The sequence below is a fragment of the Pogona vitticeps genome, chromosome 6 (assembly GCF_051106095.1).
Source record: "Pogona vitticeps strain Pit_001003342236 chromosome 6, PviZW2.1, whole genome shotgun sequence".
NCBI lineage: Eukaryota > Metazoa > Chordata > Lepidosauria > Squamata > Agamidae > Pogona > Pogona vitticeps.
Window position 1 is genome coordinate 114,390,905 of NC_135788.1, and position 27,298 is coordinate 114,418,202.

Genomic DNA, 27,298 nt, shown 5'->3' on the forward strand with positions numbered 1-27,298 from the left:
CCAATAATTGTGGATTATAAGGGAGGACAGGAACCCAGATTCATTTACAGTGCCGGCTTGAAACATCCTGTTTTGCAACTTTGGCAATCAAACCTCTTTGCATTTCCAAAAAAACCACCACCAAATCGCCCCTCCTGTATTACGCGATCAGGCTCCTTTTCCGCAACATTATCCTTCTGAAAGAACACAGCTCCGTTTTCTGCCCTCTGTAACCACAAACTCTCCAATCTACATGTTCTAATCAAAACAAAAAAAAAACCTGGTACTTTTTCATTAAGGTGCAACATTCTGAAATAGAGAGACCTCCACTTTATGTAATGACCCCAAACACATTCTAAAGATGCACGCAAGTGACATTTCCCTTTTCGGCTGCCACCACCTCCTCTAACCTTTTCTTTGGGGCCATTAGAAGAAATTAAAACTGTTTGGTAGTTAAAAATTTTCCACTCGGGGAACCGGACGGGTGACCGCGGCCTTTGTAGCTTTCCACCTGGGAATGAGCCGCTCGAAATGAATCTATGCCGAGGTGCATCAAGGAAGGTTGCTTTTAAGCCTCTTTGCATTGGTAGAGACAAATGAGGAAGTTTACATCCGCTGGCTGGATTTAGGGGAGAGAATAAATAGGAAGTTGTTTGTCTCGTCCAGGCAATGTGGGTTTAAAGCCGTAGCGAGCAATTTGTGGCCTCTCCAAGAGGTTGCTCCCACTACAGCTCCCATGTGCCCTTGCCAGCAAGGCCAACTGAAGAGGATCGTGGGCATTGTAGTCCAACAATGTCCAGAGACCAGCATTCTGCTCACTTAACATAGATTTAACTAGGGCCAAAAGAGATCCTGTTTCAAGACCAGACTCGGCCATGAAGCTCAAGATGGGAATGTTGTTGTTATTTTAACAGCCTGGCCTACCTAACATGGTTGTTGTGAGATACAGTGGGGAGAGCTCCTTGCAAGAAAGATGTGACGGAATCCGTTAACAGAAGAAGAGCACTACCTTCTTCCTCTTACATATCCCATCTGCTCAATTTATTTACCATACCATTCTCGGATGGAAAAAAGCAAGGGGGTATCTTTGGTTCAGGAATTAAACACAACTCTCTTGACCTGACTACGGGTCTCACCAATCTCAGCCAGCGAAAGGCATTCCACGTAGCTCTAAGGTAGCTGTTGTTTTTTAAAATTCTGCCTTATGTTTTTAGCAGCAGTCTTAAGCACAGGTGTTAGGCCAGGCTACATCCACCTGCTTGAAAGGAAGCTTGTGTTAAAGATGCGGCAAAGCTAAAAGTGTGGAGGGGAGAGGGAGGAGGATGATTGTCCGTTGTTGCTCCACGGCCCTACAAATTGCAATACTATCCTTACCCCTTTGGGAGAAAGGATTCCATGCCTGGATTGAGGGGGGAATAATGTAATAAAACAAATAAAATGACAGCATCATAGTAACAGCCCCAATACTCTTTTTAAAGCACCCATTCCCAAATATTTTTGCCATCATTTCTTAATTATCCCCCTTTCTTAACTCTGGGAAAGTCTTACACTTTCCCCACTTCTCCTTTTGGCGTCATCCAACCCCCCTCAACCAAAATTCAAATCCTTAAATCAGAATTTTAAAAAAGCACAAAACAAATAAAATGACCAGGATTTTAAATTTTTAAATAGCATTCATTTCCCCAACCCCCTTGAGATATCCGGACATCTGTAGTTGGTATCTATTGCAGGTATTTGTTCACTACGAGAGACAGAACGTAATTCAACGCAAGAACTCGTTCCACAACGGTAGTTGTTCTGCAATCCTTCAACCTAGGTTATGAGTTCGATTCCCCAGTGTGCCTCCAGGGAGAAGCGCCAGCCTGTGTAGCCTTGGGCAAACTGTAGTCGGAATCAGTTTGGTGGCACACAAGACAAACAGACACACAGTGGTGCCTCGCTTGACGAGGATAATCCATTCCAGCGAAATTGCTGTAGAGCGAAATCGTCATCAAGCGAAATAAAAAAGCCCATTGAAAAGCATTGAAAACCGCTCAATGCATTCCAATGGGCTAAATACCTCAGCGTCCAGCGAAGATCCTCCATAGGGCGGCCGTTTTCCAATGCCTGTGCAGTGAAAAATCCATCCTAAAGCACAGCGGGTGGCCATTTTGAAACCCAATGATCAGCTGTTTTGATCATCGTAATGCAAAGAATCAGTTCCCGAAGCCGGGAACCAATCATCGGGAAGTGAATTTTGCCCATTAAAACATTGTTTTGCGATCACAAAAGCGATTGCAAAAACCTCATTGTCAAGCAGATTCATTGTTTAATGAGGTAATCGTTAAGCGAGGCACCACTGTATAGTCATGGGGAGAAATTGGTGACTCAGGGGTCTCCAAGTTTTATTATCTGACAGGATACACGCTGCCAGGACCTCAATGAACCGATTCCACCTTCTGACAAGACTGTTGCACCACATCTCTGTGACGCTAAATCAAGACACTACGGGAGACACAAAGCCCGTCTATAAAGTCAACAGCACCATGAATCAACAAAAAGGAAGTCGGTGTCACTGGGGAAGAATGGTGCCAGGCTGTCAACCGTACAACCGTGAAAGAGAGAAAACAGAGACAGACTTCCATTTTCGTCCATCAGCTTAAAAAACTGTCCCGGAGGGGGGGAATTCCCTTTCATCACAACTGACATGAGGCTGAATGAGAAAATTCTGGGAATTTGGGGATACATTCTAGGTCCAGGGTGGGGTGACCTACAATACATATACATATGCCTATAGCTTATGTATATGTACTGTATGTCACCCCACCCTGGACCTAGAATGTACCCCCAAATTCCCGGAATTTTCTCATTCAGCCTCGTGTCAGTTGTGATGAAAGGGAATTTCCCCCCCTTCTGGGGACAACTTTTTAAGCTGATGGAGGAAAACGGAAGTCTGTCTGTCTCTGTTTTCTCTCTTTCACTCATTCCTGGTCAGACGGTTCACAGCCTAGCATCATTCTTACCCGATGACACCGACTCCCTTTTTGTTGATTCACGGCGCTGTTGACTTTATGGGTGTGCTTTGTGTCTCCTGTAGTGTCTTGGTTTAGCGTCACAGAGATGCGGTGCATCATAGATATATGATCTTAGGTATACATACCTTTCAAAAGCCCTCTCTCTATTCTTAGAAGCTGCTAGGAGTGGCAGGTTTTAGCACCCAGAACCTATGGGGTCCATATAGGCACTTCGTGCTTCTATTTTGTTGTTGTTTTGTTTTTTTTAATGACTAAAACCAGTCATTTCTGAGGCCGGCACAGCCTACAGTGAGGGGTCTGGAGGCCAAAATGGGGATCCCAAGACCCCAGAGGTTACCCAGCCCCTTTCTAAGGCCTAAAAAAAGAGACCCCTATGTTCCAAGATGCCTTTGCCACATGCAAGCGATTCTGTACAGTAGCCTCTCTATGGAGAAAAAAGGGAGAGAGAAAAAAAGAGCTTAAGAAGAGAAGGAATCGGGAAAGCCAAGGATGGAGACTTTAGGAGAATTCCCGTCGCTTTTCTAATTTTTATTTATTTATTTTGCATATTCTGGCCCCATGCATAAACCCAGGGAAATGGCAAGATCGTATTGGAACTCCTGGTTTCTTTCTGCCTTCTGCCTAGTTCTTAAAACATAGAAGGAGCTTCCGGGGGGGGGGGGGGCTAATCCTGGAGTCTTTTGCCTAACCATTCATCCTCTGAATTGGCACCTCCTGCCCCTCTGGCAGTGATTAGGCCAGGAGATCATAAAAAATAATACAGAAATGGGCCCAAACCCCACAGAAACCTGGTAGGGTCCTGCAAGACCCCCGAAAGGACCAGGAAGATTGAGGGGTGTGTGTGAAAGGATTTAGAGGTTCATGAAGATCTATGAGCGCCTCACACACTGCGTTCATTGACGTCACCCTCTAATCTGCTCGTTAAACCTATTAAAAAAATCTTTCTCAGAAGCACTTGAGACATTTCCTGGCCACCTCATGAGGCCTGTAGCAAAGTCTTAAGTGAAAAGACAGCTTTAGAAGAACAGACCTTGGAGACCGAAGAGGGAAAGAAATCAATGCATGGGGAAAGGCGAGGGGGGCCAAGAAAGAAAAGCAATTTTATTTTTAATGATTTATTTCCTACATTTATGCCGTCTTTCCTCCAGCGGGCTTTCCCTCGTGGCACTCTTCATTTCCACTTTTTTTCCTCACAACGCCCCTCTGAGGTAGTTCTGAGAGAGAGCAACCGGTCAATCATCACCCAACGCAGTCGGTTTCATGGCTCCGAGGGGACTTGAACCCAGTTCCCTCCGGTCCCACTCCAATCCTCTTTAACTGCCTTCCCTCATCCCAACTACGAAGCCATCTTTTGGCCCCCAACGGATGTCCTGCTCCCTCAAACTGTCAGGCTCCACCATGTCATGGGCTCCAGCCCCTCCTTTCCATCACCGGATCCAGCCTTGGACTATATGAACTCATCAGAAGAGAGTGCTTTTGAGCATGTGCAAAGCGTACTCAAATGTTATTTTGCATGGTTTCCTTGAAGATCAGATTAGGGAGGAGGAAATCTATTGGAAAATGTTGTTTGTTTGTTTACATGCCAAAGCACATAGAACCAGCTCATGTTACTAAGCCCTGAGCGCAAAACACTCTGCGGAACATCTCAGGTGTACTTTTATTTTGCATTCTTCCATCAAAAAAACTAAGATCATGGCCACTGGTCCCATCACCTCCTGGCAAATAGAAGGAGAAGATATGGAGGCAGTGACAGATTTCACCTTCTTGGGCTCCATGATCACTGCAGATGGTGACAGCAGCCACGAAATTAAAAGACGCCTGCTTCTTGAGAGGAAAGCGATGACAAACCTCAACAGCATCTTAAAAAGCAGAGACATCACCTTGCCAACAAAGGTCTGCATAGTCAAAGCTATGTTTTTTCCAGTAGTGATGTATGGAAGGGAGAGCTGGACCATAAAGATAGATGGCCACCAAAGAATTGATGCTTTTGAATTGTGGTGCTGGAGGAAGCTCTTGAGAGACCCCTGGACTGCAAGGAGAACAAACATATCTATTTTGAAGGAAATCAACCCTGAGTGCTCACTGGAAGGACAGATCCTGAAGCTGAGGCTCCAGTACTTTGGCCATCTCATGAGAAGAGAAGACTCCCTGGAAAAGACCCTGATGTTGGGAAAGAGTGAAGGCAAGAGGAGAAGGGGATGACAGAGGATGAGATGGATGGATAGTGTCATCGAAGCGACCAACATGAATTTGACCCAACTCTGGGAGGCAGTGGAAGACAGGAGGGCCTGGCGTGCTCTCCTCCATGGGGTCACAAAGAGTCGGACATGACTTAACAACTAAACAACAACAACCTGCCCACATTCCAGGGCATGGCTTTATTATTTAAAGCAGGAACAAGGCTTTCCACAACCTGCCTTCATTTTGAAACCGAATGACTGAAAGCATCTCTATTTTTTTTAAATAGAACAACTTCACCCCATACAACCTTCCCCAAATCTACCACATTTAAGTAACAAAAGAGGATTACTGTGCTTCCATTGATTCTGCCGGTTCTGTAAAAGCTGCCCTCCCGCTAAGGCTGCTGTTAGTGCTCTTTGAAAGGAATCTTTAATTTCCAGCTTCCTTTTACTAGCTGGCACAGTTAATGAAGGAGCCAGTGGCCACACTGGATGACAATTCCCATCATCCCCAGCCCATACACTGGAAGATCCTGGCTGGAAGGGTTGTGAGTGTTGCAATCGATTGCATCCATAGTTTCTGCGTCAGAGAAAAACAAAGCTGAGGTATGTTCTGACTGCCTGTCGGAGTGCAGCAAGAGATGCTGCGGGCCAAAGTTGCAACATCAAACTTCCGAGTACATTTTGTATGAGGTTTTTCAATGCATGACGGACTATGTGTTCCTTTTTAAAAAAAAGAAAAAAGAAAGCAAGGGAAGGGATCTACCTGACGTACCTTCCCTTTCCTGGCACAGACTTACGATGGGGGTCGTACAGTGGTGCCTCGCTAGATAATGATAATCCGTTCCACTGAAATCGCTGTCTAGCGAAATCATTGTCTAGCGAAAAGCAAATCGTCGTCTAGCGAAAAGCAGGGACCAAACATTGTCCAGCGAAATTCCCCCATAGAAATCACTGTTTTGCGAATCGCTATAGCAATCACAAAAACTCAATGTCTAGCAAAAAAACTGTCATGCGGGGTAACTGTCTAGGAAGGCACCACTGTATTCGGTATCCCCATGTGTCTCCCCCTCTGCAATTCTAAGATGATGATGATGATTAAAGCACAGGTGCACAGAACAAGGGTAATAAGGACCTGGGAAGTCTGTCTACCAGCCAGTTCATCTGACCCACATCTTAGAAGTGTTTTTTTTTTTCTGGTCTGCAACGGCGAAAATGACCCCATCAACATGGCCAGCGGCTATCCTAATTGGGCTTTTTTTGAGTCTCACTCCCAAAATAGGACCTTTGATAAGGTCTGGCCTGACTCATTAAAAAGAAAAGCAGGTTCGGGCAGAGGAAGAACCTGAATAGCCAGGGCAAAAACTAAACCCAGCATAAATTGTCTGGCTGAGAAACTGATGTTCCTCCCGTATCGACCCCAGACCACATTCCTTAGCAGAGGCACTGAGACCTCTCCGCATGACGCAAGCCCCCTGCTAGGAATGAGTCAAGTAATTCAATGGTGGGCAGTGTCTCTGAGCATGCACAGAATACATTATCTATTTGTTTGGACATTTTCATACCAGGCAGCCAAAGCACAGCTTAATCCTAAATATTCACTCTGGAATCAGCTCCAATAGAACAGCTTGCAGGCGTGCAAAGCACAGCTCAACGCTTTCCTGAAAAGCACAGTTCACTTACACCCAACAACCTGGCCGGCCAGCAAACTCCAGCTGCACAAGGTACAGTATTGCAAGTTTAAATGCCTTCACACACTTTTTAAAAAAATCTCTGGCCACAAAGAACAGAAGCAAAGGTTTGTGGGCCACCCCGGAGAAGACATACACACCCCAACAGGCCACAACGGACTCATAATCCAGATTTTTCTCATCCTTGGTCCAAACGACATGCTCTCAGGGATCTTTGGGAAAGCCACATAGAACCTACTCACATCCTAAGCACTCAGCGTTTTCCCGAAGAGTTGAACACGGCTGTCTCCAGAAAAATCTCATTTGCAGTTTCTTCAAACAGGGTTTCATTTTGCCTCCGGCTTCATTGATCCCACCCAAAACACACTTCCTCTAGGCCGCCCTATTTAGTTCCAAACAATGAGTGGCGAGTTCGAATGTATACATGCAGCAGAATGAGATGGTAGGGAAAAAGCAAACAACCCTGAAAACGGGAAGGGGCAGCTTGGCGGTGGCTACCTTTTTATCCCCAATGTGCTTTTTCGGTTGTCGTTGTCTTTATATCCAAGAAAAACATTTACTGTGGGGAAGAATTATAACCACATCGCTAACCCCTCTCCTGTAATCTCAACTGATACCATCTGCCACCTGATTCTTCCAAAGAGGTACACTGGCCCACATTTTCTCAGTCGGAGCTGCAGGCGGAGAGGAATCTTTATGACGCAGGTCCAGGTTATCTGAAATACTGTATTTCCCTGTAGGAGCCCCCATGGGTATATTAAGATTTTTAATGGAATGCCCTCTCTCAGTCCCACCAGTTTCACATCTAGTCAAGACTGAAGAGACGGCTTCTTTTACTTTTACTTTACTTTTATTAGATTTTTACCCCGCCCCCCCAGACAAAGTCTACTCGGAGCAGCCTACATACATAATAAATCATCACAGAGACATCATCATAAAACATTTAAAACAATTTTAACAATTATATAAATCCTTGCCAAGATGGGGTGATTAAAAGAAAAAGAAAAAAAAGATCAGTTAATTGACTGGAGGGAAGGAAGGCTGCACCTGGATTATGGAACTCCCTGCCTCAGGAGATTTGCCCGGACCCTTCAATCTTTTCCTTGGGGCCAACAACTTTTCAGGACACACCAGGCAATTGAGAAGGGAAGGCTTTTTAAAAATCCGAATCACTGTATTTAATGGTTTTACACATGGGCATGATTTTGCATTTAGGATTTATTATGTTTTTAACAAAGTCTGTATTTTAATATTTTTGTATGCCACCTTGGGTCCCCCACTCCAGGAGAACGGCAGGATTAAAATAGAATAGAACAGAATATTTATAATTAAATGTTTTATCACCATAGTCACCATAGGCATCAGGGTGACTTGAATTCCAGACAGTTTTCAAAAACTGAAATGTGAAACAAAAGATTTTGAAACGAAAGGAAACAAAGGGCGGAAAGTCACGTCACTCAAGGTGGGCGACTCACAGCTTTCCACAGTCACAACAGAACCTGTTGTGTCAATGTTACAGAAATGGGTGGAAAAAAACTAACTGTGGTGCAGCTACAGACAGACGCGAAAGGAGGTTTTCCTTGTGGGCAAGAAGCAGGAAGCAATGAACAACAAACTACATAACTAGCTTCCCATTCTATCAATCTTTCTTTCTCAGGCTGTAAAGGAAAAGGAGAAGAAAAAAACAGTGAGCCGTCCCCTCAACTAGAGATGCCCGAGGAGAAGAGAGCTATGAGAGCAAGGGGGGGGAGTAATAGAGAGCAAAGAAGTGAATGTAGAGAAAGAGAAAGGAAGGGAATCAAAAGAGAAAGGGGAACAGATTGAGATATGTCTGGTAGAAGAGGGAAAGAGAGAAGAGGAGCTAATTTTGCCTGTGTGGGATGAGGACACAGGGCAGTGATGGCGGACGTTTTTGAGCCCAAGTGCCTAAACTGCAACACAAAACCAACTTATTTATTTCAAAGTGCCAACACCACCGCAATTAAAACCCGAATACTGAGGTTTTAGTTCAGGAAAAGCAACTGCTCCTGCACTGCAAGGGTTAAATGCTTGTGTGTGTTGTTTTTTTTCTCCCTATGGGGAGTATTACCAAAGAAATAATTATTACCAAAGAAATACTTACCGGTCCTCCAATCCCCCATGGTCGCCATTGCACCCCCTCCACTGGACCACTGCACCAGCAGAGGGGAGTGCCAAAATCCGGAATCAGAGGACGGGTAAATATTTCTCAATGGTGATTTATGGCTCGGGTGCCCACAGAGAGGGCTCTGAGTGCCAGCTGTGGCACGCGTGCCATAGGTTCGCCATCACTGATATAGGGGAACCAAGTGGGTTGAGACAGTCGAGTGTACCGATGACAGGGGAAAGGAAGAAAAAGGAAAAAGAGATAGGAGAGAAGAAAGAATTAGGGTATGATAGAAAGAAAGGGGTTGCTGGAAGACTTCCCTAACCTAAAGGCGGGAGGATTGTTGCCTGCTCCGGATGCGTCCACGGGAAAAGGGACATCGGCAGATTCTTTAGAATGGACAGTCGTGGTTGATTCGCGGGGGCAAGGTCACTCGAAGAAGGTGATCCGGCCGGACCCCCCCCTCCGACCACCCACCACCAGAGGGAGAGTGGGCCAGACACCCTTGCTGTGGCACCATTTGCGCGGTTCGGAGTGCTCCAATGAGGAGACCCAGAGATCGGGAATGTTCCGGGCTGGCCCCTCGTGAATCCCTGTCCGTTTTAAGACAGAGTTGCCGTCCTCACAATATGGACCGTTATGTGATATTCGTTGTTTTGAAGCTGTCAAAGTTGTTAGATATTCCCCTCGTGCTAAACTGAATAAATCTGTTCAAAAAGAGACTCTGCTGTCATTTCCCGCCAAAAAAAAGGAACTGCTTCAGATCTTTTAACGAACCCGATCAACACAGGCACATACACACTTCCTGAAAAGTATGTTAAAAAACACACACGTTACTGGCATTGCATTTACCGAAAGGAAGGTAGAAACCCCCAAGTTAGGGTCATAATGTTCTCTCTATTTATTGCTAGCCTTATTTCATTCTGCCCTGCGAAATAGCAAAACATTTCCCCATCCAATGAAACAATAATAAGGCATGCAAAGCTAAAACCGGCCCCTCGTAAATGTTTCATATTTGTCCGTTTGCTAAGAAGGATTGCCAACTGACCAATAAAATAAGTTGACCTCACCTGTTCTTTTTATTATTATTATTATTATTATTATTATTATTATTATTATTCAGCTATCATCAGCCAACTATCCCTGGCCAAAAAAAAGAGTAGTTATCAACTATCCAAGTTTGCTGGATCAAAGGCAGAAGAGCAAAAACAGATAAAAAGTTGGCAACCCTACAGTCAAACCAGCAATAGAAATGAGCTCTCCAGAGAATGAGTAGAAAGCCAGAAGAATCTGGATCTCTTCATGATTTTCCTAACACTCTTAGGAATGCATTCAGATTTCTGTGCTGTGTTGCTATGATCATCATTCTAATTCTTTTCCTGAAATAAACAGGCTGGTATAAACCACCCTACCACAGTGAAATACACAGAACAAGAGCTGGCTCTCACTAAACAGAAACAGTTAAAGCTGAAATGAAACTTGATAGACATACAGATCGGTATCACTTCAGGGTTATAAATGACAGAATAGTCTGCAGGATGATACATTAGAGTAAACACTGGAAGAGGAAATAGGGAAAATATTCAATCTAGGCCTCACCCATTACATTTTATAAGTCATCTTTATGATCTTCCTCATAGGATTCAGAGTTGAAAACTTCAACCGCAAATCTATGCAATGGGAAGCTTCACCTCCAGAATTTCCACCTGTTGTTGAGCTCATACTGGGATTTCTGAGCATGCACAAAGTGTTTTTTTCCTTGCTGTGGAAATGCATGATTCTGGGGTACTGACTCCCCAGCTCTAAAAACACCATCATCGTTGTATATATGCCTTTGCAGGATTTAACAACGATTACATCGCAAGATGCATCATATTCAACCGGCTGACTCTTTTAAAGGTTTTCACCTCTGGTTTCAAAGATGCCAAGATTTTTCTCCCTGGACCCCATCCCAGTGAACAGCTTTTGAACATACAAATAAAAGACCTGGCCTCTTTGCTCTGCACTGCAAGGTCATTCTTTCTGAATGGATACCCAGCTGGCCAGGAGAGGCCAAAACGCTTAACGAGCTAGGTTAATCTGACCCAATTCAAGAGACCGCTTAAGTAACCCTGTAGAAAAACATGGCATTCATTCTGTCATCCAGTTTCAACACACAGTGATCTTGTGGGGAGAGGAAAACACATGACATACCCCAAAAACAGGAAAAATGGCCTTTTGCATATAGAGCGAAAATTAAAATAAAGACGCAAGAATTGTAGCAGCTTCATCACTATCAGATTTACTGCCATGTGAGCTTTCCTGGATCCAGATATCCAGACGTTCACAATGAAACCCATCTGCTCGTTTTTTAGGTGCCACAACGGTGCTGTTTTTATTTTTATATTTCCCATAATACTCTGAAACAGACTGACACGGTTACTTTGATAGAAAATTACATTTCTAGGCTGCAAAAAAAATGCCTGACTCAGATATTCTGAGAATGCAGACTAAATGCAGAGCACCTGCTTCCCAAATCAAGATCCGTTTAATCTGCTGCCAGACAAATTAGCAGAGCCCCTGGGACAGTATATTCCCAAATTCCTCTTCCAGAAATAAAAACACAACTATAAGTAGGGCATAGAGATTAGTCCTCCATATAGCCCTGAAATTGACTGGCATTCCGAGGTATACTGCTGTGGAAGCTGGAGGTTCTATTTAGCCAACACGAGCTAATCGCTTGGGGTGAGGGAACACGGGGTCAAAAGTGGGCATCCTGTGATGTGAGCTACCCGCCCACCTCTCTCTACCCCTGGTATAATTTGCTTCTACATGGGGTGTTGCATCGTGAACCCCTGCACAAGATCACTGCAGAAAACGTGGTTCACCCAGACTTCATTTGCAGATGGAAGAGGCAACATCGAGAGAGGTTAGCATCTTGTGTTAAGATTCGGGAGACCCATGGGCCACCTGGTCTCTGACACTCCAACCTGCCTCACGGGGCTGTTTTGAGGGAAACGTCCGAAGCAGAAGAGCCCTTCAGATCGCCTTTAGCGCAACAATTAAAATTGCAAACATTTAATTCACTGAGAATAAACACAGACAAAATCCGAAGGGGCAGTGGGAGAGAAGTTAGCATGCCGATCGAATGGGTTTTAAAGGTAGTCACCCCCAAAAGTCCCTTCCCTCCAAACAAAAAGGTGATATATCCTCAAAAGCTTTCACAGCCAGGATCCGAAGGTGGTTGTTAAGTTTTCCGGGCTGTTTGGCTCAACACATGCGAAAAAACCTACCACGACCAAAAAAAAAAAGGTGATAATTTACTAAGAACAAGTAATGGAAAACCAGGACAGTCCCTTGATTTAAGGGCACCTGGGAGTTCAGCCAAGGCTGGTTAGAAGACAAGGGCAAAGGAAAACTGGAGACAGCCAGGTCAGGATGAGGGCACAGGGAGAGGACCTCGGGAAAGGGCATCCATGGGGTCAAAGACCAAACAAAAATGTGAGGAATCCAGTGACCTCCGGATGCCAAGAATGTATTTCTGATGATTTTTTGCACAGTCCCTGGCCCTCTTGGGCCGAAACGGGGTTGCGGCCGCATCTCCGCCTTCCCGTTGGCCTCGGTGAGGGGGTGTGTAAGGCTGGCAACTCCTCCATTGGTTGGCGGCCGGTGGGAAGGGCTGTGATGCAAGCCCGGAGGCCGATTGTGGTGTTGCAGAGAAAGGGACCACAATCGAGAGAAGGAGGGGGGAAAGGGAGGGTTGTGTGTCCGGACTGGGTTGGGCCCTCATTCTGAGAAGCAACAAAAGACCACGGTTGGGCTCCTTCGAGATCTGATGGGTTTCCTTTCTCAGAAACAGGTGCCTGCCCACATCAGGGGGGGGGGGGTCCAGGATCCCATCCTCTCTCTCCCAGATGGCTTAGCCCTGACTCTGCCGGTTTCGAAAGAGCAGGAAGCGGCGAGAAGGTGGCATATTGTTCCCGTCTGAACAGGGGCTGCCGTTGGCACACGCCAGGTGTCTGCGTCAGCACCGCGGGTTCCTGACCCTGGGAAAAAGGAGGGGGGAGATGAAAGGTAGTGGTTTCCGCCCCCACCCACCCACCTCAACAATAGGCAGCTTGCCCGTTATCCTGGTTGATCAGCTTCCAGAGATCTCTAGATTGGACGGCTGATGTCAGACCTTTGGCCGGATCCAGCAACTTCTTCTACAGAGTCAGATAACAGAAAGGTGGTTGCAAGCCGGAAAAGAACAGCCGTCCGACTCCGGATTAATTGCAAACTCAGGCTGTTGCGGGCCGACAGATAGGGAGACACACACACACACCCCAAAAAAGAGGCCACTGAGAATTAAGGAGGTGGCCTCCGTGTGTTCAAACTCTCAAGACAGGCAATAACCGCAGGATACGTCTGAAGGAGCAAGCACCCGTCACGCCATCTCAGAACACCCTGTATGAGGGCTGAGGCTGCAGAAGTACAGGACGGCTTGCAGGAGCGGCGCTCGGAATTGCTGATGTCTGCTGGGAGAGACATCACGTGCAGGGTGTGGATGATGGGGAGAATTTATCAGCCTGTTTGAGCCCTTAAGGTTGATAGTGCAGTGTTTCCCAACCCTAAGGGTTCATGACCCCTCCAGGTTGGGAAACCCCTAAACTGCTTTCTGGAGGGGTTGCCTTATTGTGTTGTAGCCCTTGCTAAATAATTTCTTCCTTGATCTTTCAGAGCGGATATTAAAGTTAATGTGCATGTGCACGTATGAGAAACAGGCCATTTGGGGGAGAAAGGAGCTTCTACTTTCTGAGAAGGGATGGCTTCACTCCATTAAAAATGCCTTTTTATGCAAACATGGTAGGGGGGTTGCAAATTACTTGGCTATTAAAAAGGGGTTGCGACTCAGCAAAGCTCGGGAACTGATGTTATAGATTTTCCAGGAAGGACTGGGTGGTTTGACGCATGCAACAGGAATAAAACCCGTTAATGGGGACGGTGTTAGGGGAACCTCAAACTAGAGTGCAAAGAAGGGGCATCGCCCCCCCCCTTTTGCTTTGGCCCCGAGGCTTGCACAGCTGGTAGCTGAACTGACACCATGAGTATCTTAAAAGCGGCAGAACAACTTTGCTAAATCAAACAAAAGGCATTACTATATTTACTTGTTGCATAACGTGGGTAACATAAGAACCTACCCCATGAGGTTGTTGTTGTCAGTCTGAAGCTGGTTAATCAACACCAGTCCCGGAAGGAGGAAGCAACTTGCCCAAGGCTGGATCTACACCAGTGTTTCATAACCGTAACCGGTCAAGTATATTTCTAAAGACAATTTCCTAGCAGCCATCCCTGCAAATATTTTATGGGCAAAACGCCTCCATGCCTTCGCCGTTATTTTCACAACATGCCTGCCATGAAGGCTGCTGTAAAACAAGGGCTGAAATCCTGTTGAGCAGTTACGAAAATGGCGTAACAGAAGCAAACTGTGGTTAAGAAATCTCCGTAGCCTTTATCTGTGGCATGCTGATGAGCCAAGCAACTTGGTGGGGAACAGATAAGGGCTACGGAAATTTCTTAGCTTGCGGCCATTCTCTTTTACATGTTACTCTGTTTGCGTAAGCGAGCAGCAGGATTTCAGCCAGGGTCTTGTTGATAAATGTCCAATGGGTGGGCAAATAAATTGGGCTCTGCATCAATTTTAACTTGGGTCCTCTAGAACTCAAACCAGGCAAGTGATCACGTAAGTCCTCGGAAACAAAAGAACCCCTCCTTAGAAAAGCCTTTGACAGGAAAGACCTTGTGTGTTTTTTTCTCTGATCCCTCAAAGAATCTCCCCTTTATCCTACCAACAGAAGTCCAAAGTTACACCCAAAAAGAAAACTGATTTCTTATTCATTGATGGATGACTATCCATGCATAATGAAACTCCACCCTGCATTTCACAGACAGTCATCATCGTGCAGAGAGCATCACCTCAACATTTTCGTAGAAAGAAGTCCAAAGTACTTTGAACTATAAACCGAGTTCCCTTATTGATTAACAGTAACTAGGGAACAAGAAAACTAAGTCTCTTACTCTGGGGATGACTGGCCAAAGCTATTCTTGACAACAGTGGTTTCCAACTTTGGGTCCCCAGAGGTTCTTGGACTACAAATCCCAGCAGCCCTGGCCAGAACAGCTAGTGGTGAAGGCTTCTGGGAGTCTTAGTTCAAGAACATCTGGAGACCGTATGGAGGATCTTCGCTGCACAGTGAGTTTTTCAGCCCACTGGAACGCATTGAACGGGTTTTCAATGCGTTTCAATTGGATGTTTTCGTTTCATTTGACGATGTTTTCGCTCTACAGCGATTTCGCTGGAACGAATTAACATCGTCAAGCAAGGCACCACTGTAGTCTCTTGTATTATAAGGGTGAGCTAAGAAAGGAAACAAACTAGCTATGTATCCTAGTGGTCAACTCACTTCCAATGAGCCAGAATTCTCTAACATCCCAGCTTATTATTCCTTACGAACATAACCTTTTATCTGCAAAAGTGCACATTTGACTCAACAAGCATCTTAGATGCAGTCCATCAGAGATGGTCAGAAGTTTCCAGCTCTCTCTCTTTAGGAAAACAATCAGGTCAACTTTTCTTAGTTTGCAAGTTCGTAAAATCGAGAGAGAAAAATCCGATTTCACACTGATACCATCAGACAGTGCCTGTCCGCATTCTACAGCATCGTTTGCACGATGATGTAGAACTATAAGGTATTTTGATGATGTCCACCATCCAGATCATACTCTACTTCTGGCCTCCAGCCCAGAAATCCTATACATCAGTGGTCCTCAACCTTGGGCCGCCAGATGTTGTTGAACTACAACTTCCAGAAGCCTTTGCCACCACCTGTGCTGGCCAGGATTTCTGGGAGTTGAAATCCAAGAACATCTGGAGGCCGAAGGTTGGGGACCACTGCTATACATAAATCACACCAGGAAGGGAAATGTTCTTCTATTATACTTCACATCCTAGTTAGCAGATATTCTAGCTGAGTGTTACAGCCCCATGTCTAAGCAATTCCACCATTATATTCTTCATGGCAGGATCTCATTTTAGGCTGGCACATCCCACAGACCAGAAAACACAAGCCCTCAGAAGCAAGGGGCCATATTAGATCCATATTCCAACCCATAAGTGCTGCAATGCACCAATGCTAACATTCAGAGGGAACCTCTGGCTCAATCAGTATATCACAGCAATTGCATGGTGACTCTCTAGCCTAGGGTGGAGAAGGTTGCTTATGTGAACTTCTACATCATAGATCAATGGTTCCCAACTTTGGGCCCCTAGATGTTCTTGGACTGCAACTCCCAGAAATCCTGGCCAACCCAGCTAAGAGTGAAGGCTTCTGGGACTTTTAGTCCAAGAACATCTGAGGAACCAAGGTTTGGGAATCACTGTCATAGATCATGGGTGGACAACATGTGGTTGCCGGGGGATACAGACTTTCTTTAGAAAATTTAAAGCATTTTTAGAGTGGGGGAAGGCCCCATAAAGCCTCGTGTCCTCAGGGGGTGTTTTTGCTGTCTTTTTAGTAGCTGTGAACACACCCTAAGGTCTCCACTCCCTGTGTTTTTAATTTTTTAATTTTAATTTTTTTTGCCACTAAAGGGTGCCACAGAGCTTTTCCAGTTAAAAAAATTACATATAAGGAAAAACAATTTGGGATGGTGGTGCAGGAGCAACCCTCTAAGGACCAGGGATTGACATGTGTGGCCTCTGGAGACTGCCCACTCCTGTCATATAGCCTAGGAGTTAAAGGAAAAGCCAAAGACACTGAGGCCCATTTTTTTTCTTCACTGACTTTTGGAACTGTCCTTGAATCAGGAACAACGGAAATACTGTTGTCTGCTGTTTCCACCACATACATTAAGGGGGCTGGACTGGCTGCAAGAAAAAAATGTTGTTGGCTATGCATGTGGCCCATGGTTTGCAGAGTTCATGCTGGCTAGGGAATGATGGGAACTGTAGTACAAAACAGTAACACTTCCAGCACAGCTGTTATTAGCCCCTTGCTTGCTATATCTCAAATTCTGGGTTGCACCAAATGCTTCATTATAATCTCCCTCCTTTTGCTCTTTAAATGCTCTTTGGCACTGTCTTTATCCAGTATCTTTTGTGATCATGTTTACTGAGTATGTGGCCTGATGTTAGGTGAAGATTTTAGCTGCACTATTCTACCGCTTGCTTTGATGCTGTTAAATGGTGTAGATTTTCCCCTATATTTTTAGTAGGGCGGCTTGTAAGAAAGATGTGGATTTTTTTTCCTTTCTAAAATATTGGATATGAATCTATAAAATGAAATTTAAAATCTCTGTAGTGTAGAATACCCAGGATGTATCCCAGGTTAGAGCCAGACTTAGAATCATATAATAATTATGAGTTGGCCCATAAGGCCCATTGAGTCCAACCAGCTGCTCAAGGCAGGAATCCAGATCAAAGATCTGACAAAGGGTTGTTCAGTTTTCTCTTGGAGGCCTCCCACTGTTTAAATTTCCAGTGGGAATCAATGGGACTTGGCATGCTTTTCTACAATTATGTCTAACTAAGCTCAGTGGGATTTAACTCTGGGCAGGCAATTCCATCCTATTCGGAGCAAAGACATTGACTTCATTAGGACTGCAGTCTTTTCTCTAGATCTGTCTTGTGATGTGCCCCCTGTGGATCCAACATACAATGTTTAAGCTGAAGTATGCGCACTGCCAGCCATGAATGGCTGAGAACCAGTATGCCAGCTTATACATTTCTGTTTCCACCCAGATTTGCATAAAATTAGTTATACGGTTCTAGACGGAGGAAAAGCTGGAACAGCAGCTGCAGTATCACCACCATGATGTCTTCTGCATGACTGCCACCCATCTAATCTACATAATAGTGAATTAAATAAAAATGACAGATCATCACTAGAGAGCCTGAATTGGGGGGAAATTACTTCTTTCAGTTATGGCTCTCAGAAGCTACTAGCCAGCTGATGTCTGTGCTCGCTAGGGGATTCTGGGTAGTGTTGGCCAAAAATTCAATGGATGATCTTTCAGTCATCTGGCCATCCATCGCTCCTGGCTGCTCTCCGTGCAGTTGTTTCTGAGCACTAACAGAACCCCCCATCCACCTGTCCAGCAGACAGTAATTATCATCATCATCTTAGAACTGCAGAACTGGAAGGGGCCCTCTAGATCAGTGGTCCTCAACCTTGGGCCTCCAGATGTTCTTCTTCAACTCCCAGAAATCCTAGCCAGCAGAGGTGATGGTGAAGGCTTCTGGGAGTTGTAGTCCAAGAACATCTGGAAGCCCAAGGTTGGCGACCACTGCTCTAGATCATCAAGTCCAACCCCTATCAAGGAGCCATAATAGGGAATCGAACTCTCAACCAGCCCTAAACCACTGAGTTATTAAGCCAGAAGAGGGATGCTAGGGAAGAACGGCTCCAAAGAGGGACATCTTGGACCGCCAACACTCTGGGCTGTTTAGGGCCCCTGATTTCTTCCTCTTTTCCTCTTTTTTGCCTATTTGTGCCGGGAAGCCCAAGAGTTCTTGGCTCACTGCCCCAGTTCTTGGTGCTGAACCCTGGCAAGATTGAAGGCAGGTGGAAAGAACTGGCTTTTGGTCCATCAGATAAGGCCCTATGATTATGCAAAAGCTATCTTCACATGCTGAAAAGACCTGTCTTCAGAAGTTCTCAAAACTAAAATTTTGGTGCTGTTTCCAGTTTTGCTTCTTAGCTCTTACTTTCTCTTTCAGTACCAGATCTATCAGCCGGCCACCTCAGCTGACTCTCTCCTCATCCCCCGAGGTTAGGACAATCTGCCTCTCTAACTTCACCGGACCTTCTGGCCTTCAGAAGGCCGTTTCCACCTGACAAAGCTGAACCTCCTTGGAAAAGTGGTAAAAAGAGGTCTCTGGAGTACGTGCAGAGTGCTTTTCTCCCTTTCGTCCAAGGGAAAACGCAACCTCCTCTGCATTTGGGGATTTAAGATTCTCAGCCGGTGAGACAAGTCGTATTTTGAAGGGCGTAAAGGAAAACAAGGAGTTTGAAACAGAGTTTGTGAATCATTCCATCACTCATTGGACTGCATGATTACTGGCACGTACCCGAGTCATTGGGAAACAGGAGGTAAAAGCACATTTAAATCTTGACCTCTCTAAAGTTTCGGCCATTGCTCTAAATATAAATTGAAAGAAACCCATATTTTCGATATGACACAACTCAGTTCCTCTCCAGAAATACTTGGGGTTTTTACTCCAGGCTGAATTACTTCCTTGTAAGGCTTTATTCACTCATTTGTTCTTTCATTTATTCATTTCCTTTAATTTCTACCCTGACTTTCTCTGGACGGAGGGCATAAGCTGCACAGCAGCCGTGAGAATTTCACCTTTCCTTCTTGGGATCAGCCTTGAATTCAATGGCCTTAGGCAAGCTTGCCCCCAGATCCAAGAGATAACAATACCGGCCTACCTTATAAGACTGTTGTTACGATGAATGGGCTAGAATCAGGGGCAACTAAATCCTGGCCTCCCACTCAGCCACTGGGACAGTCATTTTTTCTCTCAGCTAACCCGCCTCACAAGGTTGGTGTGAATATAAAAAGAAAGAAGGAGACCCACATAATCGACTTGAGTTGTTTTCAAAGAAGATGGGCTTTTTAAAAATCAAGAAAGCAAACTTGTGTTTATAGCAAATGCTGAAGATTACAGTACTGAGGGAAGGCAGCACAAGGTTATACTATGAGTATTTTAATGCATTTGTGTGTTATGTCAGTTATGTTTTATTTTGATTAAAATAAAAAGAATACCAGGAAATGTCCGTTAATTGATAGCTGTCTGATCTCTCAGCTCCTACTACCTTCAAGTACACAACTGAGGTGTTCTGATCTTCGTTTTCATCTTTGCTCAGCAGTTTGCGTTTCCCCTTTCCATTCCTAACCTCTCGCCAAAAAACCAAAAAACAGTTTTTCCCCCCAAAATGAGACTTTAATAGGGAGGCTCAAAGGGCTTGTTTCCATCCTTAAAATTTACAGACAAGCCCTCCAGTGTGGAGAGGGTCTCAAGAGAATCCACCCTCTCAATTTCGAGATCTGGGGCTCCCCAGATCAGCTATCAGTCCCAAGGTCCTCGATCTTAGGCTCCCCGTGCCGCAATATTGCGAATCCTAACAGCAGCAGCGCCGGTCTACTTTGCCGGGTCGTTGTGAAGCTCGCCTCTCTAATGCAAGATCGTGCCCCGCAAACCGCTTTCGGGACGCGCCTCCGGGGAAAGAAGGCATGGAATGATAATCAATTAATTAATCAATCAAGCCTTTTTATTGTTATTTGTTGAAATATATCAGCGAAGGCGCTGAGAAAAAAAAAACACCTGGCCTCGCGTTCAGATCGTTTCTCTTCTGTGCCTCCTTCTTCCCCCCCCCACAAGTCCTTGCAAAAAAAAAAAAGTCATCAAAGGAGACACGTGCTGGAAGGATCCCCCTGCTTTAATTGAGCAGAAGGCAGAGCCCCCCCCCGACCCCAGAAAATTAAATTAAATTGATAATAAGCAGGGATCCTGACCTCTCTTCTCGGTCGGTCGCCATCGCAGCTCTCCAACAAGATCGGTGAAGATTTCTTTTAATTTTCGTTTTTCTTTCTTTCTTTCTCGGTCCGTCGGTCGGATCCTTCCCTCCAAGGAATCACCCTTACCCGCAAGAGGCTTTCACCGGCCTCCTAAAGAGAGGCAGAAAAAGGAGACCGAACGTGTCGTCACAGCCCGTGACAGCCAATGGAGAGGCTTCCTCCGCCGGCAACAAAGGTTGCCCGGGGCAACGCCGGGTTCCATCGTCATCACGGTGGACCTCTCTTGCCCGGCCCACCCCATTCATGCCCGGTTCTCTTCGCCGCCGCCGCAGCAGCCCCCCCCTCCCTCCGCGGCTGTTCCGCGCTCGCTGTGCCGCGCCACCCCCCCTGGTGGCGAGGAAGGAGAACCAAGGCGAGCAAAGGGCCCAAGGTGGCCTGCGCGGGAGAGCGGTTCCCGCTCTCTGAGGCATCTCTGCGTGATGCCTCATGATGCTACTGATAAGGAAGCTGATAATCTAATCTAATTATTATATTATATTATATTATATTATATTATATTATATTATATTATATTATAAGAGGTCAATCATTCACAGGGTGGTTATTAAATCAAAGACAACGTGAAAATACAGAAAGGCTTATAAAATAAAATACTGTATATATCACATCGTAAGGATCATTATGTGGGTATGTGTTATTTGCACATCCCAAATACCACCAGGAAGTTTACCCAATACCGAAACAAAAGCAACATTAAAATAGCGCCTGAGCGGTCCTTATGTTCTGCCAAGCTGCTTCTGAGTTACGGCGACTCCGCGAATTAATGATCTCCGAAAGGTTCTGTCATTGACTGTCCAGCTCAGATCTTGAAAACCAAACAGCATGGCTTTATTGAATCAATCCATCTCTTGGTTGTTGTGGGTTTTTCGGGCTTCTTTGGCCATGTTCTGAAGGTTGTTCTTCCTGACGTTTCACCAGTCTCTGTGGCCGGCCTCTTCAGAGGACTGGAGTAGGAACTCTGTCCATGCTCTGTTGCTGTTTGTTGGATAAGTATTTATAACTGTGGGAACTATCCAACTATCCAAAAAACAGCAACAGAGCACGGACAGAGTTCCTACTCCAGTTCTCTGAAGATGCCGGCCACAGAGGCTGGTGAAACGTCAAGAAGAACAACCTTCAGAACACGGCCAAAGAGCCCGAAAAACCCACAACAACCATTAGATCCCAGCCATGAAAGCCTTCGCGAATACATTCAATCCATCTCTCCTTAGGGGTTCCACTTTTATTCCTGGATTTCACTTTTCCTAGTATTATTGTTTTATCTCATATGGTATGCCTTCTCATTGATGTGCCTAAAATACGATAGCCTCAGTTTAAATGTGCTGGTTTTGAGTGAGAATTCAGGCTTGATTTGATCTAGCACCCATTTATTTGTCTTTCTGGTAGGTCACCGTACCTGTCAAATTCTCCTCCGACACCACATTTCAAGAAATTCAACTCATTTTTCCCCCCATCAGCTTTCTTCATTTCCCTCCTTTCACATATGGAAACACCATGGTAGAGATGACCCATAATATCCACTAATGATATGAATGATCTTTGTAGAGTGATACCTTTAATACATTCATTTCAGTATACACTTTTGTGTAGTGCAATTCACTTCTTTCAGAGAGGTAACCGTGTTTGTGTCCCCGAGACAGAAGCAAAAGTATTGTAGCCCCTTAGAGAAACATGTCTGAAGAAAACCCCAAAAGCTCATACAGAAAGAAATTTGAGTCTCAACATTTCCACAATCCAGTTGTTCAGACCCATGGGGTGGTGTGTGTGTGATACACACAAATTATATACCATGTGCATAGTGTAGCAACAGGAGTACAGTGGTGCCTCGCTAGACTATGTTAATTCATTCCGTGAAAATCGCTGTTGTATGAAAACATTGTTTAGCGAAGCACGGTTCCCCATTGGAATGCATTGAAATCCGTTTAATACGATCCAATGGGGAAAAATCGTCGTCATTTTGCAAAGATCGCCCATAGGAAAATCATTTTGCAAACCGCCGATCAGCTGTCAAAATCGTCGTCTAGTGAAAAACGGTCCCAAAAACACCCGCTTAGCAAAGCGCCAATCAGCTGTCAAATTGTCTAGCGAAAAACGGTAAAAAAAAAGTCTTGCGAAGCACGGACCAAAACATCATCCAGCGAAAATCACCCATAGAGAAAACCGTTTTGCAAAGCGCTATAGTGCTCGCAAAAAACCATCATCTAGCGATTTCCTCATCCTGTGAGGCAATCATCTAGCAAGGCACCACTGTAAATCCAAGTAGAGGGGGGGGAATAAAATAACAGTTGTGTAGGAACACCTGGTAAGGAACTTCCAAGATGGCAATGGCTTTACTGACGCATGTGTTGAATATTCACAGTGTCGATAGCATTAACGCCGTGGCAATCCTGGGAATTAGGAACACGCAGTAGGAATTTCTCTGTATGTCTGACCTACCCCCTACAACCTTCCCCTGTTCCTGCTGGGTGGGTTGGTTACGGGTTTGTGTTTAGTCCTTACTTAAGATCCAGCTTTATTTGTTTATTTATTGAACATTTTAGACCACTCAAGGCCTGCCGAACTTTTAGGTGAAATGGCGCAGCTGCCTCAGGAAATAAATTTTAGTGTGAAAGAGAAGCTTATTATTATTGTACTTTTCCAGACGGGTGCAAGGGTATGAAACATGCAGCCCAAAAATAACTTGGCTGGCTTCAATGCATGAAAATGTATATTAAAAAAAATTATTGATTTCTAAGGTGCCACAAGGCAGATTGGCCAGAATCCTGTTTGATGAATTATGTCTGCATAATGGTGATGCTTGTCATGGCAAGGGAGTTTTTTTTTTCAAATGATGACCCATAGCTTGACCAACTCACATGTCATCTGCCTCATTGTGCTTGAGCCAGTTGAATCACAGGACCGAAGGAGGAACTCTTTAATGATCATCAATCTCCTTCGGCAAGTAACATTGTGACCTGTATGCAAGTTAAATATATGGAACGTGATTTTGGATTTTGTTGTTTAAGGTTTTTTAAAAATCATGGCACTAAAGTATAAAGAATTTGGAGAGAAAGCAAAATGTATAGTTTGGCTTTAACCTGGAAAAGCCCATTGAGGACTGCAGTAATTCTAACGAATTTTTCTACAGTATCTCTGTGTATGTCCAAAATCAGGTGGTTAGAACAGAGTCATAGGTATGGGTATCTCTGGGCAAATTCCTGCTATGCTCTTTCTCTCTCTTTCTTTGCAAATCTATCTTCTTTGGTCCTGTTTTTGGTGGTGCATTTTCCTTCTTTTCTATTTTGCAGTGCAAAAGTGACAGTCCTCCTGCCAGCTGCCAGTACTGTAATTATGGCTGCACTGAATGTATGTGATAAGCACTTGATCTCCCCGTAATTTGCCCCCATGGCAATCTTGTAGGGACACCAAGATAAAGAAAATGGCAACTAAACACCCAACTGCCCTTTTCTGCTTGGAGTGCCAGTCTAGGACAGAAAAGGGAGAAGAAAACGCGAAGGCAGGCCCAAGTATCAGCGGTAGGCTTTGCTGTGCCACCAAAATCTTGGCAGCTGCTCTAAGATGCCAGGTGTCGGCTCCAGCTCTGGAAGAGACGAGATATGGGCGGTGCGTTTGCTTCTCTCATATTGATGCTTGAGCCAGTTGTACAGGAAGCGAATTCACTGTGATGAAGTCATGAATTGCCGGCAACAAAATTAAAAGTCAATCCTCTTGTGAGCCTCAGGCGAGAACAGGTTTACATGTATGGAGGGCTTTTGTTTGACTCTATGATAAACCCATCTGCTTGTAAACAGACAGCTTGCCTGGAAGGCTTTTAACAAATCAGTGGTTGATGGAATCATCTGCACCCATTAGACAAAAATCCCCAGGGAGGAAAAAAAAACCCAACGTTGCTAGAATCGTAAGAGGTGAATCAGTCTATAATGAGACCATGAATCTGTATCAGGTGTTTGAGAGCTGGCATAGACAGGATACTGGGATAGGATGATTGTTGGCACTCGGAATGAATGACAGTGCCAGCCGCCTGCCCTTGTTATTCTAAGCAATGTGCATTTTGCTTCCTTGTAGGCCCAATGAATGGTGTGATGCTACATAATCCTCCTTGCTTCAGAGTCGCAGAAAGAATTCTTGGCATCCAGAATTTGGTCCATGGTGGCACTCTTCCAGTCTTCTGCGTCACAGGCCCTTCCTTTTGGGAAACCAGGAAAGCTGCCCCAGATACCACTGTTTCCTGTGATGTGTAGTCTTCTGTTCTTTCCAGAGCCGGAGACCTAGATGACCTGTGTGGAAACAATGGGTGAGTGGGAGGTACAGTGGTGCCCCGCTTAATGATTACCCTGTTTAACGATGAAACCACTTCACAATGTGTTTTTTGTGATCGCTATTGCGATCGCAAAACGATGATTGAATGGGTTTTTTTTTGTTTCACGATCGGTTCCCTGCTTCGGGAACTGATTTTCTGCTTTATGATGATCAGAAAACAGCTGATCGTTGGGTTTCAAAATGGCCGCCCGCTGTTCAAAAATGGCTCCCCGCTGTGCTTAGGATGGATTCCTGGCATTACAGGCACCAGAAAATGGCCACCTTATGGAGGATCTTCGCTAGACGCTGAGGTATTTCGCCCATTGGAACTCACTGAGTGGTTTTCAATGCATTTCAATGGGTTTTTAATTTCGCTTGACAACAATTTCGTTCTACAGTGATTTCGCTGGAACGGATTAACATCGTCAAGCGAGGCACCACTGTATAAGGAATTATACATTAAGCCCGAACTAAAGGGAGCAGAAATGAAGGGCCATCAGTAAAGCCTTTAGGCTAGCCATGGAGGGCCATTGAAGGAACAAGAGGAAAGAGGGAAACCCAGAGGTGGGCACCAGGTTTCTCACATTTGTTTCCTCTCAGTGTCATTGTCATCATCATCATCATCACCACCACCATCTCAAATCGCTAGAGATTGGTCCAAAGAAAGATTCAAGTAGCCAATCTATTACCCGCCCTTGTTTTTTTCTAAATATAGAGGGAGAGACTAACATTACATTCTTTGTCCCAGGTAGAAAAGATGTCTCAGGATGGGTCATCTCAAAGGAGACCCGACATTTATCAAAGAAGGGGATACAGCAGTTCTTCCTCCACTTCCTCCTGTCTCGTTCTCTGAGCAAAGAAGCTTGAGGGCCAAATTTAAGAACTGATCGCTTTAAAGGAGACACAGAAGGCTTGGGTTTTGGGATGGCGGCATTGAGGACAGAGCTGCTGCTAGCTCCCTCTTGCACCATTGTCCTGCTCTGACTTACTTCCTTAGAAATATGTGGGCAATATTGCTACCTAGAGGTTGCTGACATCTCTACTCCACCTGCTACACTCATTGATTGTGGATTCATCCGTCCCCAGCAGGTTTAAAAACAAGGATGATGATTGTTCTCTCCTGGACTACAGATACATTAGTCAGATATAATTGTTTAGCAAAGTGTGGTTAGTGATAGTTCAAAAAGCTCAGGGTGCGGAGTCACACACTTTAACAGCTTAACAGTCATGTGGTCTACAGGGCCACTTGTATCCCAGTTCATTGATGTCAAAATGCATTTCTCTTTAACTTACAGAGATCCGTGTTAAAAGCCACACCTAGGAATCCACCCAACACCCACGACAAAAAAGAGGCAGAATCAAAACACTGGCAGACCGTGCAAATCAGAACTGTGAAGCTCATTTTCTTAGTTGTCCCCACCTTTTTTTTAAAACATCATTTTAATTTTCCTAGAATACAAGGCATAACCCAGGTTTTTCTGTCTCTTCCTTTTTGGCCAGGGCAACAACCCTGTAAGGCTGATTATGCAGACAAGCAGGGACTAATTCAAGTTCATTCGCGGAGTTTAACAACCGGAGGGAGATTTGGACTTGCCACCACTAGGTAAACATAAAGATTCCCCTTGACATTTAGTCCAGTCGTGTCCCACTCTAGGGCGCGGTGCTCATCCCCGTTTCCAAGCCGTAGAGCCGGCATTTGTCCGAAGACAGTTTCCGTGGTCATGTGGCCAGTGTGACTAGACATGGAACGCCGTGACCTTCCCACCGTGGTAGTACCTATTTATCTACTCGCATTTGACATGCTTTCGAACTGCTAGGTTGGCAAGAGCTGGGACAAGCAACGGGAGCTCACTCCGTTGCGTGGATTCGATCTTGTGACAGCTGGTCTTCTGACCTTGCAGCCCAGAGGCTTCTGCGGTTTAACCCGCAGCACCACCACTAACCAACAACAAAACGAGAAGACCACTCCTTTTCTCACTTTCTCGTTTAAACTTCCAAATCTGCAGTTGGGATGCATCACTTTTATTGGAGTTATTGCATTTTGCCTTTAGTGGGTTGCTCTGCCTCTCAATTTAAAGAGAGCCTCGCCGATCTGTTTTTGAGGTTGCTCTTTCTCTGTTGTCTGTTGGCAATCTGTGAGTCTGTTGAGGCCTGTTGCTGAAAATCAATCGGCCACGTTTGTTCCGTTTGCCGTTTGATCTCTTCAACTGTACGTAAATAAATATGTTTTACTCTTTTGATTACTAATGTCAGAGTGAACTATTGAGACTATAAGTGCCAGTTGGTGAAGAAAAAAAGGGGTGGACTAATGTGAAGCTATTTTGCCTCGTGAAGCCCTGTGCCTTCTGCTGTGTAGCTGAGGGAATTTAACTAAAATTCAAAACCTCTGCAATAGCTTTATGGTTTTTA

At 45.0% G+C, this 27,298-nt stretch overlaps 1 protein-coding gene and 1 long non-coding RNA gene across 3 annotated transcripts in view; one reads left to right on the forward strand and one right to left on the reverse strand.

The window, feature by feature from the left end:
• Nucleotides 1-20,882, reverse strand: part of PNP (purine nucleoside phosphorylase) — a 29,561-nt gene extending 8,679 nt beyond the window's left edge. Inside the window, exon 1 of one of the 2 annotated variants that reach the window (XM_020812730.3) lies at nt 20,528-20,882. In XM_020812730.3, coding sequence (XP_020668389.2) covers nt 20,528-20,550 — 23 coding nt within the window. In that variant the 5' untranslated portion in view covers nt 20,551-20,882. Of the gene's footprint in view, nt 1-389; nt 12,744-20,527 lie in introns of those variants that run through there. The other variant, XM_020812731.3, reaches the window with a different exon arrangement.
• Nucleotides 20,883-21,947: 1,065 nt separating this feature from the next.
• LOC144583430 (uncharacterized) lies at nt 21,948-26,794 on the forward strand. The gene is made up of 2 exons (XR_013537187.1): nt 21,948-24,884; nt 26,185-26,794. It is a non-coding gene; the product is annotated as an uncharacterized LOC144583430 (long non-coding RNA).
• Nucleotides 26,795-27,298: the final 504 nt, after the last annotated feature.